The 17,536-nt window shown below is 36.6% G+C and overlaps 4 protein-coding genes across 4 annotated transcripts; 1 reads left to right on the top strand and 3 right to left on the bottom strand.

Annotated features, from left to right (window-relative positions):
• Nucleotides 1–101: 101 nt before the first annotated feature.
• Nucleotides 102–17,266, top strand: LOC112056964 (uncharacterized). Its single transcript, XM_052882852.1, has 3 exons — nucleotides 102–577; nucleotides 13,977–14,091; nucleotides 14,823–17,266. The coding sequence occupies exons 1-3, from the start codon at nucleotides 225–227 to the stop codon at nucleotides 15,120–15,122; spliced, it is 768 nt and encodes a 255-aa protein (XP_052738812.1). The 5' UTR covers nucleotides 102–224; the 3' UTR covers nucleotides 15,123–17,266.
• On the bottom strand, nucleotides 1,838–4,967 carry LOC112051124 (cytochrome P450 6B4-like). Its single transcript, XM_024089619.2, has 2 exons — nucleotides 3,556–4,967; nucleotides 1,838–2,794 (listed from the first exon to the last, which is right to left on the bottom strand). The coding sequence occupies exons 1-2, from the start codon at nucleotides 4,928–4,930 to the stop codon at nucleotides 2,625–2,627; spliced, it is 1,545 nt and encodes a 514-aa protein (XP_023945387.2). The 5' UTR covers nucleotides 4,931–4,967; the 3' UTR covers nucleotides 1,838–2,624.
• Nucleotides 5,255–7,287, bottom strand: LOC112051125 (cytochrome P450 6B4-like). The gene is made up of 2 exons (XM_024089620.2): nucleotides 5,884–7,287; nucleotides 5,255–5,437 (listed from the first exon to the last, which is right to left on the bottom strand). The coding sequence occupies exons 1-2, from the start codon at nucleotides 7,256–7,258 to the stop codon at nucleotides 5,268–5,270; spliced, it is 1,545 nt and encodes a 514-aa protein (XP_023945388.2). The 5' UTR covers nucleotides 7,259–7,287; the 3' UTR covers nucleotides 5,255–5,267.
• Nucleotides 8,308–10,969, bottom strand: LOC112051126 (cytochrome P450 6B5-like). Its single transcript, XM_024089622.2, has one exon. It carries the CDS (start codon nucleotides 9,783–9,785, stop codon nucleotides 8,316–8,318), a length of 1,470 nt encoding a protein of 489 aa, XP_023945390.2. The 5' UTR covers nucleotides 9,786–10,969; the 3' UTR covers nucleotides 8,308–8,315.
• Nucleotides 17,267–17,536: the final 270 nt, after the last annotated feature.

Raw genomic sequence — 17,536 nt, 5'->3', positions numbered from 1 at the left:
ATTTCATTTTGAAGTTTCTATACTATTTCTAAACTGAAATGGAGCATAGATAACCCTAAAAATATAATGTCATTGTCAAAAACTGTTAGTGTCTGTCAAGTGTCAAAGTAATGTCATTTGAACTTTGAAGTTGAATTGAAATTTCATTTTCATCAAAGTTTCTTTAGTTAAAATAACTATAATTTCAATATTCATATTATTTCCCGGTATTTCGAACATTAGTAATGCAATTAGTCATCAAAGTATATTTATTCAAAATCCCTTATACTGTTTGTTTTATTTCTGAAGACAGTATAACCTTGCCAGACGAATGTATCTGCAGGTCCATCGGCGTAAGAGCTGATAACGACGGCTGTAGAATAAAAGACCAGAAGAAGGAATCGTCCAGGAAGATCCTGAAGGTGTATTCAAGTGCGTTATTTCTGCAACCATTTGTTAAAGAGTGTTTGAACTCTGACGTTTACAGAACTAATGTGTTGAGGAATTTGAGCGAACTGTGCAGTCATCCGGACAGTAGGACTGTGTTTTTAAAGTTAATATTAGAACCACCGGACAGAGAAGTTATTGATTATGCCTGGTGAGTCAATTATCTTAATGCTAGACCTAATTTACTCTTTGAGTCATGGTTGTGTGCATAACTAACTTTAATTAATGTTGCTACTTGCTGACTACTAATGCTACTATAACTAACAATAAACTAACAATAAACTCGTGCTCAACACTGAGCCAAATATGCGTTGATATTGATGGTATGTAATTCCATAAATATGATCTATAATAATTTTATATTATGAGGGTTGGATGAGTTCACTGGTGGTCTGACCTTACCTCTCAAACTTACCTATGAACCTACAGCTTGGCAAATTCGTTCATAGCACTCCTGATGGCCCGTGTGGGCTGGAAGGGGAGTAGCAATGCCCCGCGCATTCCTTCCCTCTGCCCTGCGTGATCGACTTCACACCCGCGCAGTCCTTTCCCCCCTGTCGCCGCATATCATGGGAGTGTCATCAACAAACTTGCCAAGCTATAATATCCCCTGACCATCAGGTTTGCTTCACTTACCTAGCTTCCATCATACCAGCACATATGTGGGTCATGCAGCTTTATAGTGATAGATAGATAGATATGGACCTTTTCACTACAACCATGATGGATGTTCTTTAATTGTTTCTTTATATTGAGGTGCCTATTGAACAAACAGTCTCTAGTAGTAGTCTTTATAAGGGAAGGAATTCAATAATGATTTACATATAATGCCAACCATAGTTAAAAACCTTTTTTTTTTTAATATTTACAAGTTAGCTCGTGACAACAATCTCACCTGATGGTAAGTGATGATGCATTCTAAGATGGAAGTGGGCTAACTTGTTAGGAGGAGGATGAAAATCCACAATCCTTTCGGTTTCTACACAACATCGTACTGGAACGCTAAATCGCTTGGCGGTACGTCTTTGCTGGTAGGGTGGTAACTAGCCACGGCCGAAGCCTTCCACCAGCCAGACCTGGACTAATTAAGAAAATCTCAATCTGTTCAGCCGGGGATTGAACCCAGGACCTCCGATTTGTAAATCCACCGTGCATACCACTGCTCCACGGAGGCCGTCAAAAACCTTATGCAAGCCATGATGGTGTAGTGTAATCAACAGCTGCAATTGTCCGTGAGGAACAACTTTCAAAAATTTTGTATTATCAATAGATTATTATGAGTATTGAACAAATACTGTGATATAAGGAGGTAAAAAAAGATTCAAAATATTTTCCATTTTTATTCTGTAAGTAAGTAATTAAATATTAATTTATCTTTTATAATACTAAAATATAAATATTTATTAAATGTTTTCTTGTGATAAGTAGTCTCACTAATATGGTGTAAGAATGGGTTATTCAGTAAGCAGGTTGAATATGTGTTCTTTTCTTTTATTGTAATTAGATGAAAATTAATAATTTTTTAACTTCCTTACATTAAATGTGACATTATTCAATATATGAACTATAAACATAAATGCACAAGTAAGTGACAAAGACATTTTTTATTTGTTTTGTTTGAACGCCCATACAAACCTAATGATCAGCGGATCTGTGGTACTCCTAATTTATTTACAATTTCAAATTGTCATCATCCCTATTATTCAATATCTAAACTCAAATGAAAATTCACAAGTTAAGTATACTAAGCAGTCATTTTATCTGATTATGGTCCAGAGACTAATCTCCTATAGACAAAGGAAAAAAAAGATAAGTATAGCATAACACCAGTCACTGACCTTCAAGTCGGCAGTGCTGCCTGCCGCGTACATAGGTATGTACACACCAATAACCATATTTTGATTTTTTTTTGATTGCTTGCATCCTTACATGCGGTACAGGATTGATCATCATGGGCTGGTGTTATACAGTACTAATTAAAGAATTATAATAACTAATTATTACTTTCATAGAATCTAATAAATGTGTGATGCTAGTGAATGTGATCCTATTTGATTATTTTTTCCAACCAAAGTCACTGATATAAATTGTACAGTGACTTGTATTAAAAGTTTTCTGCCCTTTCAACATTCTTTTGCACTCTTGCTACTTGCTTATCTAAAGTTAATCCTACATTAGTTCTTGTTCAGAATAAAGTGTTAAGCTTCCCTTGGTATGAATTTTAAATGGATGCCGCCGATGTGTTGAGTGACAGTAGCCTTTGGGTCCATAGTTATTTTATGTGGCATATTGTCTGCAAGCTCAACTCTATAATTCTTGAAAATTTTCAGGAGCCCTGCATACATGGGCATCTTAGCAAACCGCATACCTGAAATGAATATTTGTACATTTAATATTAAAAGTAAAATAAATTCGGACTCCCCCATCAAGGGTTTTGTAATTTGAAATTCTGACCCCCTTTAAAAATATAGACCCCATGTTTTTTAAGATTTAATTACATGTATAGTTTTGAGCAGGGGGTCAGCTACCGCCGTATCAGCCGTATCAATGATACGGGGCCCCCTGACTACAGGGGCCCCTTAGGTGTAAAACAAAAAAATTGTACTAGTGAGATTGTGTTTCTTTTGAGAAATCTTTATCCTTCATTTAGACTGGGGCAAACTTAATCAAACCTTTTACCCCTACCTGTAGGCTGTATCGCCACAAAATAAAATTGGTAGGTAACTAAAAAAGTTTTTCGAGATTTGTCACTCGTCTATTGGGCCCCCTAAGGCTCGCTACGTCAATGGTTTTAAGAATATGTTACTTGCCAAATTTCGTATTTCTAGGTCAACAGAAGTATCCTATGAGTTTCGAGTCCCTTGAGTGTGTCGAAATATGCATTTTTTACTGAATAATCATTTTGTTACGTCCACTAAGAAATTTGATTTTTTCACAATTTCATACCTAAGTACCATAGACCTGAGTAGGTATACGGTTTTTACAATTTGATACCTCTACGCCTTAACATCTCTAAATTAAGGGTAATGACAGACAGACAGGCGGACAACAAGTTTCGTCCGTTTTTTCCTTTGCAGGTTCTCAACGTATTATGTTTTTATAGTACCTTAGAGAATTAACATTACTTACCTATGCATGTCCTAGGCCCTTCGCCAAACGGCATATATGTAAATGGCTTGATATTTTTCTTCTCATCTCCTAAGAATCGTTCCGGACGAAAAGCTTCTGGCTCTGGGAAATGGTCTGGACTATGGTGAATGTGATACAGAGGTATGTGAATCCGATCCCCTTTCTTGCAATGGTACCCAGTTGGTAGAGTATAGTCGTCCATCACTTCTCGGGTTAGGAAACCTAGGACGGGATGTAGGCGAAGACTTTCTTCTAAACACGCTTCGGTGTATGGCATCATGTTAGTGCACTCGTATTCAACGGCATCGTGTTTAGCAAAGTATTCGTCGACCTCTGCTATCAATTTTTCTTGAGCAATCTTGTCTTTCGCTAATTCGTACAGAAGAAAACTTGTTGTAGTCGATGTAGTTTCAAATCCGGCCGCGAAAAACAGAACGCACTGCGCTATGAGCAAATCATTACTAACGTCGATGTCGATTTTCTTTTTGTCCCCAGTTTTCAAGTTACTCATGCTGTCTCCTGAAATGTGATTATTCCGCTTCCAAGCCATAATGAGATCGACGAAGTCGTTCTTCGACATTTTAGTTTCCTCGCGTTTTTTGAACACCTCTGACATGAGATCGATGAAAAAGCTGCAGATATCTTTCTTGAAAACTTTGTATCCTAACGCATAAAAAGTAGCCGGCCACATCGAACGACAGATATTTTTCAAGGCCTGGTAATCTGAGGTATCGAATATTTTTTCTCCCATTATTTTGAACGGGTTCTTGTGTGCGTTTTTATTCATAGTATCAGAGTTTATCCCGAAAGCGCAAGCCGTGATGCAGTCAATCGTGTATCGGGACAGCAAACATTTAATGTCAATGGACGGATTCATTTTTACTTCTTCAGCGAGTAATTCCTCCATCGCATCTGAAGAATTCTTTATCAAATAGAACATGTTCTTCAATTTCACCGAGGAAAATAGCGGTGTTAAATTTGCGCGTAACACTTTCCATTCGTCGCCGTGGGCCAGAAATAGATTTTTTGCAATCGTTTCTCTGCCGTAATAGTCTGATGCTTCTCGTCCATTGCAGAAGTAAAATTCCTTTGACATTATGAGTTTTAACAAATTAGGATCCTGAACAACAAGTGCTGGGGTCGTACCATAGAAGGATCCGAAGTATGGCTCGTTGGGGAACTGTTGACACATGTCTCGCATCACTAAGGTGATGTGTTTTTTCAAAAGAAGAGACTCTTTATAGTTGCCGAAGAGCGGCAATGGCCTCGCGTAGGGAACATTGCGAATCTTCCAATAGTTTTGATTTTTTAACAAGAGATAATACGAGAAATATAATACAGCAATAACAAACAAGAAAATTAAATATATCGCCATCTTGAAGTAATAAGTAATTACTATTAAGCTTGAGAGTCGATTTCCGTAGTAATTTATATTGAATGTGAAGTGTTGTTGTGTTGCACTTACACTAACTTAGGGTGACAAAAATATTTGATTTATAAAATAATAAGACATTTTTTAATTAAATTTCTTTTTTATGATATTTAAACTTTTAAAGCCAAAACATTATTTATACAAATAAACCGAAGTATTATTTGTTATATTTCAGTGTACAATGATTTAAATAGAAAAGTTTTCTGTCTTTTTTATTAATTTACGCTACTTATTATATAAAGTTAATACCTATATTACTTTAAGCTAGGAATAAAGAGTATTAAGTTTCCCTTGGTAAGAATTTTAAATGGATGCCGCCGATGTGTTGAGTGACAGTAGCCTTTGGATCCATAGTTATTTTGTGTGGCATATTATCTGCAAGCTCAACTCTGTAATTCTTGAAAATCTTAAGGAGGCCGGCGTATATGGGCATCTTAGCAAAACGCATACCTGAAAATATATTCGTACATTAAATATTTAAATTAAATTAAAATAAAAAATGAATATCTACATATCAAACATGGATTCTGTTTTTTTTTAAATAGGTTACTTATTTTTGGATGCAGAATCATGTTTAATTTAGATTCAGACAAAAAAATTAGAAAACCGATGTGTAACTTCTTACTTCATCATAAAACCAAAATTATTATTGTGTATACCTAAGTGCAATTTATTTATTTATTTATTTTATATATTATTCAACAAAAACAAATTTCAATTAAACCTAACCATAGTGCAACACAAACCACAGTTGGTTTTACTGTGCACTGGTTATAATAACATTTTTTTGGAGTTTGCAGGGAACGTGTAAAATGGTTTTTTTAAATAATTTATGGTAAAACATTATGTGGGGGTTGAAACAGTTAGGCACTACTTACAGAACTAATATTGCTTACCTATGCATGTCCTAGGCCCTTCGCCAAACGGCATGTATGTAAATGGCTTGATGTTTTTCTTCTCTTCTCCAAAAAATCGTTCCGGTCGAAAAACGTCCGGCTCAGGGAAGTTGTCTGGGCTATGCTGAAGTTGATACACGGGTATGTGAATCCGATCCCCTTTTTTGAAATTGTAACCAGTTGGTAGAGTATAGTCATCCATCACTTCTCGAGTTAGGAAACCTAGGACGGGATATAGACGAAGACTTTCTTCTAAACACGCTTCGGTGTATGGCATCATATTTATGCATTCGAATTCAACGGTATCACGTTTAGCAAAGTACTCGTCGACCTCAGCTATTACTTTTTCTTGAGCAATCTTGTCTTTCGCTAATTCATACAGAAGAAAAGTTGTAGTCGTCGCTGTGGTTTCAAATCCGGCCGCGAAAAACAGAACGCATTGAGCTACGAGAAATTCGTTGCTAACATCGATGTCGATTTTCTTTTTGTCCCCAGTTTTCAAGTTACTCATGCTGTCTCCCGAAATGTGATGGTCTCTCTTCCAGCCCACAATAAGATCGACGAAGTCGTTCTTCGATGCATTCGTTTCTTCGCGTTTTTGGAACACCTCAGACATGAGCTCGATGAAAAAGCTGCTGATATCTTTGTTTAATACTTTATATCCTAACGCATAAAAAGCACCCGGCCACATCGAACGGCAGATATTTTTCAAAGCCTGGTAGTCTGAGGTATCGAATATTTTATATCCCATTTTTTTGAACGGATTGTCGTGTACGTTTTTACCCATAGAATCAGAGTTTATCCCGAAAGCGCAAGCCGTGATGCAGTCAATCGTGTATCGGGACAGCAAACTTTTGATATCAATGGACGGATTTAATTTAAATTCTTCAGCGAGTAATTTCTCTAATGTATCTGAGCAATTCTTTATCAAATAGAACATGTTCTTCAATTTCACCGAAGAAAATAGCGGTGTTAAATTCGTGCGTAACACTTTCCATTCGTCGCCGTAGGCCAGAAATAGATTTTTTGCAATCATTTCTTTTCCGTAATAGTCTGATGCTTCTCTTCCGCTGCAGAAGTAAAATTCCTTTGACAGAATGAGTTTTAACAAATTCGGATCCTGAACAACAAGCGCTGGGGTCGTACCATAGAAGGATCCGAAGTATGGCTCATTGGGGAACTGTTGACACATGTCTCGCATCACTAAGGTGATGTGTTTTTTCAAAAGAAGAGTCTCTTTGTAATTGCCGAACAACGGCAATGGCCTCGCGTAGGGAACATTGCGATTCTTCCAATAGTTAAGATTTTTTAACAAGAGAGAATATGAAAAATATAATACACCAATTAGAAACAAGAAAATTAAAAATATCACCATCTTGAAGTAATTCCAAATTCTTATTAAGCTTGAGCTAATTTCCGCAGTATTTATATTGAATGTGAATCGTTGCTTTGTACAAAAACACCAAATTAGGGTGACAAAAATATTTAAAAATGGACATTTTTCTCAAATTACAATTTTTTTTATGATTTTTTTTAATAATTCTCCTTGGTTCAGTTAGCCTGTGTGGGTTGGATCGTGAGGCTGATAAGATCTTGTCGGTTTGAGATCAAGTGCTATCTGAAGCCACAAAGGCTATCCACTTGACTAGACCAATGAAACAGTTATTACAAAATGTTTATTTATTTATTTTTCAATCTTCTCTTGAAATAAAATTGACATGAATGCCGCCAACGGGTTGAATAATAATAGATTTTGGATTCACTGTTATTTTACGCGGCATATTGTCAGCAAGCTCTACACGGTAATTCTTGAATATCTTCATCAGTGATGCGAAAATGACCATCTTGGCGAATCTCATACCTGAAAAAATAAAGTTATATGCTGATGATATTAATGATATGGTATCAGTAATAGCAATAATTAAAAACCATTAAAATTAAAAAGTTTGAAAGGTTTGAAAAGGAATCATGAGGTTTCAAGTGGTAAGAGAAATATGCAATGATTATATGATAGAAAATTTATATACCAATGCATATCCTTCGCCAACAATATGATAATCTTGTAAAACACTTCAAGGTTGAGCATGGTTCGGATACATCTCAGTGGATCAATTATACCGAGATGCTTGTGTAATTTTGTGTATAATTTTAAAAACTCAAAACCACTTTAAACATTGTAACTCTAAAAAAATATATAAAATGAAATTACCGAACACTGATAGTTATCTGACAAGAGAACATTGCCAAAGTAAACACCAATGAGGATAAAAATACATATATGACACCTGGGTGAACTGAAAATGGATTGAGAAAACCGAACGCTTCCGATGGAAGCCGAGAAGATCTGATCTTGCCTAAGATTGACCAATGGACAGGCACAGTGTACCTACTGACTTATAAAATCTAATATACAGCTTATATATTAAAAAACGTCATAATATATTACCTAAACACATCCTTCGCCCTTCGCCGAATGGCATATAAGTATACGGCATAATATTTTTCTTCTCGTCACCAAAGAATCGTTCAGGACGAAATACTTCCGGCTCTGGGAAATAATCGGGATTGTGATGAATATGATACACGGGTATGTGTATTCGATCACCCCTTTTTAAACAGAGGCTAGTTGGTAAAGTGTACTCGTGTATAACCTCTCGGGTTATGACACCTAGCACGGGATACAGCCGAAGGCTTTCGTCTAAACATGACGCGGTATATGGCATGGTGTATGTGCACTCATATGCAATATTTTTGTGCTTAGTAAAATATTCGTCTACCTCTTGTATTACTTTTTCTTGAACTATCTTATCTTTTGCTAATTCATATAGAAGAAAACTTAAAGACGTTGCCGTAGTTGCGAATCCGGCAGCAAACATCATGAAACATTGGGCGACAAGTAACTCATTGTCAACATTGATGCTCACATTCTCTTTGTCACCAGTTAATGCCGTAATCAAGCTCTCGCCAGTTATGTAATTGTCTATTTTCCATTTTGCAAGACGATCGACAAAGTCGCTCTTTGAAGTATTCGTTTCTTTGCGTTGTTGGAACACTTCAGTCATTAAATTATCAAAAAAAGTATACATGTCATCTTCAAATAGTTTAAAACCTAAAGCATAAAATAATCCCGGCCACATCGTACGGCAGATAGTTCTGAGTATTTTGTCGTCTGAAGTATCAAATACTTTGTCTCCCATTTTCTTAAATGGATTTCTGGATACATCCTGTTTCATAGTATCAGAACTAATTCCAAAAGCAAACTCCGTGATGCAGTCTATCGTGTATCTTGAAAGAAAATTTTTGACATCGAAACTTGAACCTTTTTTTACTTCTTTAGCAAGTAAGCTCTCTAATGTATCTGAAAAATTGCTTATGGAAACGAATGTGTTTTTTAATTTCGAGGAAGAAAAAAGAGGACTAAGGTTTGTGCGTAACACTTTCCATTTGTCACCATGGGCCAAAAATAAGTGCTTGTTGAGCTTTTCTTTTGTAGTGTGATCCGACATTTCTCTGCCACTGAAGTAGTAAAAATCCTTTGCCATCACGAGTTTCAACAAATTTGGATCCTGAATAATAAGTGCAGGACTCGTACCATAAAAGGAGCCAAAGTACGGTTCACCAGGGAACTGCTGGCACATTTTTTGCACAATAACACTCATGTGTTTTTGCAACAAAAGAAATTCTTTATAGTTACCGAACAAGGGCAATGGCTTTACGTATGGAACATTTCTTATTTTCCAGTAGTTAAGGTTTTTAAAAAGGAAGTAATATAAAAAACATAATACACCGATGAAAATCAATAAAACTAAATGTATTGCCATCTTTAATAGATGAATAATATAGCGCGGTGATGCTTTATATTTAGGCACGTCGCATTTGGAGGTGCATATATAAAAGTACATTTGACTTTTTATCTTAATATCGTAAATTAGGGTGACAATAAAAATAATTATTATAAATCAGTGATATTGCGCGGTTAAATCCGAGAAGGATTTAAGGGCAACCGCATGGTACTAAAATAAACAAAGCGCGCCTGCTCGCTTCCTCCTCCTGCTTCACCACTGAGACAGATTCGATTTACAAACTCAAGTGCTTGAAGCTTTTCTAGCCAGGAGGTACAAATCGATATATGACCGTCAAATTAGCGATACTTCTACTACATGTGACATTTTCAAAAATAAAATTTAAGATTACTAACCTTAATGATTTTGTAGTTGATGATGGAAACGCAAAATACTCCTGAGTTTTTGAATTTAATCAACAACATTACATACAAAAATACAAATCTTTGCTCTTGATCCAACTACCCTCATTTGGTAGAAAATATAGTGAATTGCAATCCTTTAATGATTTATTCCACAGTTTAATTCACAATAACAGAGATTAACCACCAAAGTCGCAAAACTAGTAAAAAAAAGTGGTTTTAGGTGTGTGTAAAATGTTGTTATGAGTGTAAAATAGGAATTCAAGTGTCCTGCAAAAGCAAGAATTAGTTACACTCTACTCGGGTCCGACGCACTAAGCGTATGATAATTTGAAATTGTCATATCACCGTTACTTGTATGTTATTGTACTATCTCAACAAGTGATAACTAGATCGCAATAATAATTGTATAAACATAAACAAATATATGTATTATGTAGGTATATCTATATATATTTATAATACTTTTTGCTAAGTCATATGTTTTTCGACATTGTTAACATGTGAATTATAACGTGGGTGGTAACTGTTAAGCCTTTTGATCAGTAGCGTAGCTTGCCTTGAAGGGGCCCTGTATCAAAGTTAGTTGGGGGGCCCCAATACACGAGCGGGAAATCCCGAAAAAACTCATTAGTTTTTGAGTGACTGCCTCCGTGGCGCAGTGGTATGCGCGGTGGATTTACAAAACGGAGGTCCTGGGTTCGATCCCCGGCTGGGCAGATTGAGATTTTCTTAATTTGCCCAGGTCTGGCTGGTGGGAGGCTTCGGCCGTGGCTAGTTACCACCCTACCAGCAAAGACGTACCGCCAAGCGACTTAGCGTTCCGGTACGATGCCGTGTAGATACCGAAAGGGGTGTGGATTTTCATCCTCCACCTAACAAGTTAGCCCGCTTTCATCTTAGACTGCATCATCACTTACCATCAGGTGAGATTGTAGTCAAGGGATAACTTGTAAAGAATAAAAAAAATAAAATAAAATAAAATAAAAATGATTCAACTCTATCACCAAAAAATAAAATTGGTGCCAATATGTTTGTTGTGACATACTACTTTTTTATCGAGTGTAGGAACATTGAAATAAACTAAGAATATAGCTAAATTTTGTAAAATTTTTAGGCTTAACCCGATAAAAAAATGATTGCTCTTTTGACTTTTGTAATTTCTGAAGTGAAACTCTATACGCACTATATTATGATTTTTTTTTCGGTAAGCACCAGATACCAGATACTGGGCCCCTGTAGTCCGGTGGACCCATATCTATACTTCTATACTTCTTCTTCTTCTTCTAATATATAAAGCTGAAGAGTTTGTTTGATTGAACGCGCTAATCTCAGGAACTACTGGTGTGATTTGAAAAATTCTTTCAGTGTTATCAGCCCATTCATCGAGGAAGGCTATAGGTTATATATTATTCCCGATTTCCTACGGGAACGGGAACCACGCGGGTAAAACCGCGCGGCGTCAGCTAGTCATTAATACGGCTGCTACGGCAGTAGCTACGCCCCTGCTTTTGATAATACCGAAGGATCTGATAAAAACATTCCATTTAAATTTCAAAGCGATTATTTTTTTTTTATCTTTATCATCTTTGTGCATCAACTACATAAAGGTGCTGATAGACTTGAACATTCACAACAGAACATCAAACATTCGACGTTTTTATATTAGGAATGATGACAGTTTTTTAAATTGTATATAAATTAAGAGTATACTAATAGTAAAGCAATTTTGTAAAAGAAACAGGGTATCTGCGATCATTACTTTCGGAGCTACAGGGATTTAAAGAGTCAGATTTGCGACGCTGCCGCGGATCCCTGAAAAACGCCCCATACAAAATGACACGAACTAATGACGTCGTAGGCATTGTAATGATCTTTAGATTTGTATGTGCGTTCATACAAAATTACTTATATCTTTGTTATTTGTGCGTTCATGTTTATAGTTCATATATTGAAAAATGTCACATTTAATGTAAGGAAGCTAAAACTGTATGAACTTTTATCTAATTACGATAAAATATTTTTAATAGATTTTGAAATTTTATAATCTCATTTATTTTGCAAATATCCAGACAATCGTTGCTTTTTATGTATAAACTAGTTAACATTGACCCTATTTACCCGAATGTATCATAAAAATCAATATATTCAAACCTAGTCATCATCCCCTTTGTCGAACTAAACAACGAGGCGAGCTAAGTATAGAGCCAAATATTGCTACGAACTTCTTGAGAATTCTAGCGAACGCTTCAGACGCACGGTCAGACCACTGACTGTCACACTAGAGCGCGTCAACAGGGTCAACAGGGTGGCGGGGGGTCAATTTCGATTCCTATAAAACGATACATACTAAATGCAACGAAAGAATGACGTCGTCGCTGAGAGATACCTTTGTATAGCGTTCAAACAAAATTACAAATATCTTTGTTATTTGTGCGTTTATGTTTACACTTCATGTAATGAAGTATGTCACGTTTAATTTAAGGAAGCTATACTTAAATGTATGAATCTAATTATGATTAAAGATTTTATTAGATTTTGAAATTTTATAATCTTATTTATTTTAGAAACATCGAGACAAATTTTGTATTTTATGTATTAACTAGCTGACGCCGTTTACCGTATACTCTATAGCCTTCCTCGATAAATGTGCTATTTAAAACTGAAAGAATTTTTCAAATCGGACCAGCAGTTCCTTAGACTTAGAGTATCGCGTTTAAACAAACAAACTCTTTAGCTTTATAATATTAAGTACCTATTGATTAGATAGTATTGACTTTATTTACCCGAATGTCTCATAAGAATCGATATATTGAAACCTAGACAATATAACAGACATTTTTTTACATTATCTTCATAAATATTAGATAGAAGCAGGCGTTACTTTGCGGAAGTTCATCATCATATAATGATTTATTTATTTTGCTATCATCCGCGAAAAGTCGACGAACCCATGCGACAACATTGCAACGTGCAATTGCAAAGTAACTTTTGCAATTGCACGTTGTAGAGTCAATATCTCCTGAGGATGCTCCGGTTTCGGGGTGAAACGTACGTAGAGAGTATTTTGTCGGACCTGGGTGACGTTGTCGCATGCGTTCGTCGACTTTTCGCGGATGATAGCAAAATAAATAAATCATTATATTATCTTCATAGTTTCAACTGGTCTGTGCCAGTACGATCGCAAACGCTTCGAAAATTAAAAAGTAGAGTATTAAAAAGTATAGGAATAACATTTTCTATCGACAAGTAACGTGATCAAGTTGTCAATGAGATCTGTCATTCCCATACATTTTTCTAGTTTTCGCAGCGTTAGCGTTTGTAGTAAATGAATCGACGTGCCGCTTGGCTATAGGACCTGAGTGATATATGATTTTCATTTCAACTCGATATCTCCACGCATTTCCAAAATAAATTGCTCATGACAGACGGACAACAAAGTGATCCTATAAGGGTTCCGTTTGTTTCCTTGTCACGTACGGAACCCTTCTCTGGACTCTGCCAGAAATGAGGACATACGCAGAAGAATCAAAGTCACCGACATAGCTCAACGAGTTCAGAAGCTGAAGTGGCAATGGGCGGGGCACATCGTTCTAAGAGCCGATGGACTTTGGGGTCCCAAAGTGCTGGAATGGCGACCCCGCACTAGAAAACGCAGGGTTGGTCGATCCCCTATCAGGTGGACTGACGACATCAAGCGAGTCGCAGCGATTCGCTGGATGCAGGCGGCTCAGTATCGTGATGTTTGGAAGTCCCTACAAAAGGCCTATGTCTTGCAGTGGATGTCCATCGGCTGATATGACGATGATGATGTGCGGAACGCTAAAAATGAATGAAATATTAATCGCTCATTCGTCAACATGCTCACTCTCATCTCGTGTTGCTACAGGAACACGCGGATGCTGCAGCTGATCTGGACCAGAGTGGAGGTAGAGAATGCTTTCTCGTGGCTCTCAACGTTGGGCGGCGCGTACTCTGCGCTCGGGGACTATTTTGAGCACTGTGTAAGTCGAATATCATAATCATATTTTACTAGCAGACCTCCTGAGGTTTCACTTGCGTAGTATCCGTTCCCGTGAATAAAATATACTCTATGACATTCACAGATAACGTGGCTATCGGATAAAAATGTTTTAAAGATCTAGATATTCTATGTTCGACTAATTGTTGAGCACGAGTCTCCTCTCAGAGTAAGAGGGGTTAAGCTAATAGACTACTGCACTATCCCAATGCGTATTGGCAGACTTCACACACGTAGAGAATTAAGAAAATTCTCAGGTACCTGCATACCTGAGAATTTTTTCTTTACGGTGTTTTTCCTTCACCGTTTGAAACACGTGATATTTAATTTTGAATTTTAAAATATTGGGTTTATATTTTATTTAGTTAGATTACTTCACTTTAATAAATTCTAATAAAATCCTTGTATTTTTTAAATTTTAATGATACGGGGTACAAGAATGGACCTGAAATGGACCATCTCCTTTGCCAAGTTATACCAGAGAATTCTCTTTATTCTCTGCGTGTGTGAAGTCTGCCAAACCGCATTGGGCCAGCGTGGTGGACTATTGGCCTAACCCCTCTCATTTTGAAAGGAGACTCGAGCTCATCAGTGAGCCGAATATGGGTTGACAACGATACCATTGCCGATGCCTATCATCAGATAGTCTCAGTCAATGCAAGTGCTGGGAATCGCCAGAAAGATTTATTTTAATTCACGACTTTTGTCTTCCAGGCAGAGGAAGCTGGCAGAATATCGATAAGACAGTACAAGTTGTCCAAGATGCTCGGAGACGACGGTCTAGCGGCTAGGAGCAGACTTTACTCCGCCCTAGCGTTTTCACAGAAAGGTCATCTTAGACTGGCGAGGCGTATCGTGAGGAACGTCGCCTCGTTCGCGAGACAGACCCACGACAGACGACTGAATAGAATGTGCCAAGGCGTTTGGGCGAAGCTAAAGTATTTGAAAAATGTTAAATCATCAAAAATGGAATTAACCTGTGCCAATGGTACAGTCAATTCTGTTGTTTGTTAAATTATGGTTTTATTTGTGTTAATTTCCGGAGGTATCGATCTTAAGTGGAAGATCATTGCTTACAATTAATACTCGAAGAGTCCTTTAATGCAATTATAGTCTGTTTAATGGATTACGCGCGAAAGTCAACGCGTATCTAGTTTTATTTTAAGTCTTATTTTACACCGTTCTATATAAATTAAAACGCACTAGTTCTGCAGAAAGGGTTTGTAGCGCATAAGAAATATATACCTACTCTCATCTAGTATTTATTAGTGACTAAATAGTTGGCAATTTCGTTCGTAACACTCCCGATGTTCCGCGCGGGGCGGGGGGCGTGTAGCGATGTATTTAAAACCCACGACTCATGCACGTCGCTTCCCCGCGCGCATGATTTAACACCCCCGCAGTCTTTCCCCCCGTCGCCCACATATCATGGGAGTGTTATCAACGAACTTGACAGACTATACCGGACTCATCCGCGTTGAATTCAGTTTTTCACAAATCCCGCGTGAACCATGGATTTTCCGGGATGAAAAGTAATCTATGTGTTAATCTCAAGTAGTTAATATCTATTTCCATTTTAAATTTCAGCCAAATAGGTTCAGTAGCTGCAGTGCAATTGAGGAACAATCATTTTTTAAATATACATATTTTAAGATGTGATAAAAAATAAATTACAGATAATTTATGATTAGATGAATGAATTTGATAGTACATTATAGATCATAATATACCTGTAGTAGCGAACGCCCGCGACTTCGTCCGCGTGAAACTCGATGTAAACTTTCAACTACCTCTACTCTACCCCTACCCTACCCCTACCCTACCCTTAGGGGTATAAAAAATAGATGTTGGCCTATTCTCATAGATACCGGATAAGCACAAAAAATTTCATCAAAATCGGTCAAGCCGTTTCGGAGGAATATGGCAACCAAAACTGACACGAGAATTTTATATATTAGATACATTTAATATTATTCAGCTGCAATTTTACTAGGCAACCTATTTGCAATGTGTCACTGTAACTTATCTATAGTTTATTTCTTATCACTAATAAATAACAGATGGGGGTATATATTTCAAATGTCGGATCATAACCACTAGTGCGATTTCACATCTAAACAATCCTTAAAGAACTAATTTTACAGCAGAAAGTAATACAAGCTCATAGTAAAATATTTTGCACGAATATCTATTATTCCATTATGTATTTACGACGTACAAGTTATTGTAAATGATTAAGATAATCAAATTGATATAAAAAAAAGAAACGCTCACGACAGAGCTCGAGTACGGAAACTAGATGGCGCTTTAAGACTAGTTTTAAAAATTAAAATAATGCTAATGAGACCAGAGTTCACCGACTTTCATTTAAACGCTGTTTACGTGACCGGCCCGTCAAATATTAAATCTACTTTAAACAAGGTTCACCACACTCTTTTTGACTTTGGTTTGTAAACCAAAGAATTGAGTAGACGGCGAGTAAACGATCTATGAACAATTTATTTATTGTCTATGACAGCATTGCCAACTTGCGATGAATTCCCCAAACGACGGGGATTTTTTGAGGAATTGCTTCGATTTGTGGAGATATTAATCCGGTTACGATGTCAAATTGACAATTACTTGTCACTGTATGTCTTTTTTGTTTGGAAATCGAAGCTGACAGCATCCTGTTGCAACACCTCAAAGCTAGGAATAACTGATTTATGGGAGACAATGAATTATTTCTGAAATGAAAAAAAGACTTGTATAATTTTACGGGTCCTTGCATTTCGTAATAGAGATAAGAGAGAGTAAACTTGACGAAACTTGCGAGCGTTACAAAAACGTATATTGCAAATATATCTGTTATGATAACCGCCCAATTTATAAATAACCCGCATATGGGCTGTGATAATCAGGAAATTTGGACTAAATAGCGTTCAACTTATTTAAACAGTTGATTATGTTTAAACGATTGTCGGTGAACTCGAACCTTGGTGTTATATTTTGTCTACTTTTGGAAGTCTGTTGGGCAAACACACACACAGATAAACTATACGCGTTTCGTCTATTAAAACCAATTTTATACGCAAAAAAATGATCACACTGTTACTTTTGTTGAATGTTATTGTTTAGTAAAAAGATATTATTGTAAATAAAACACGATTTTTTAAAAACTATTGCATTTTATTTCTATTTATGAAACGAATATAAAAGTTTAATTTTTTCTTTGATTCTGTATCTGTACATACAGCGCCGGCCCGAAGTAAATTTTTAAATGGAGCGAGATCCAATTATGGCGCCTCCTCTTTTTGCTTCTAATAATATGCAGATATCTATACCAAATTATGAGTGTAAAGTAAGAATGGAACGCGAAAATCTTGGCCATACTTTGGGGTGGCCAATTAAAAATCAGGCGCTGTACCGTCTACGGTTGACTAGGACTA

This window comes from Bicyclus anynana, chromosome 8 (assembly GCF_947172395.1).
Source record: "Bicyclus anynana chromosome 8, ilBicAnyn1.1, whole genome shotgun sequence".
Taxonomy (NCBI): Eukaryota; Metazoa; Arthropoda; class Insecta; order Lepidoptera; family Nymphalidae; genus Bicyclus; species Bicyclus anynana.
The sequence above is the reverse complement of the archived record's forward strand: the minus strand, read 5'-3'. Positions and strand labels throughout refer to the sequence as shown.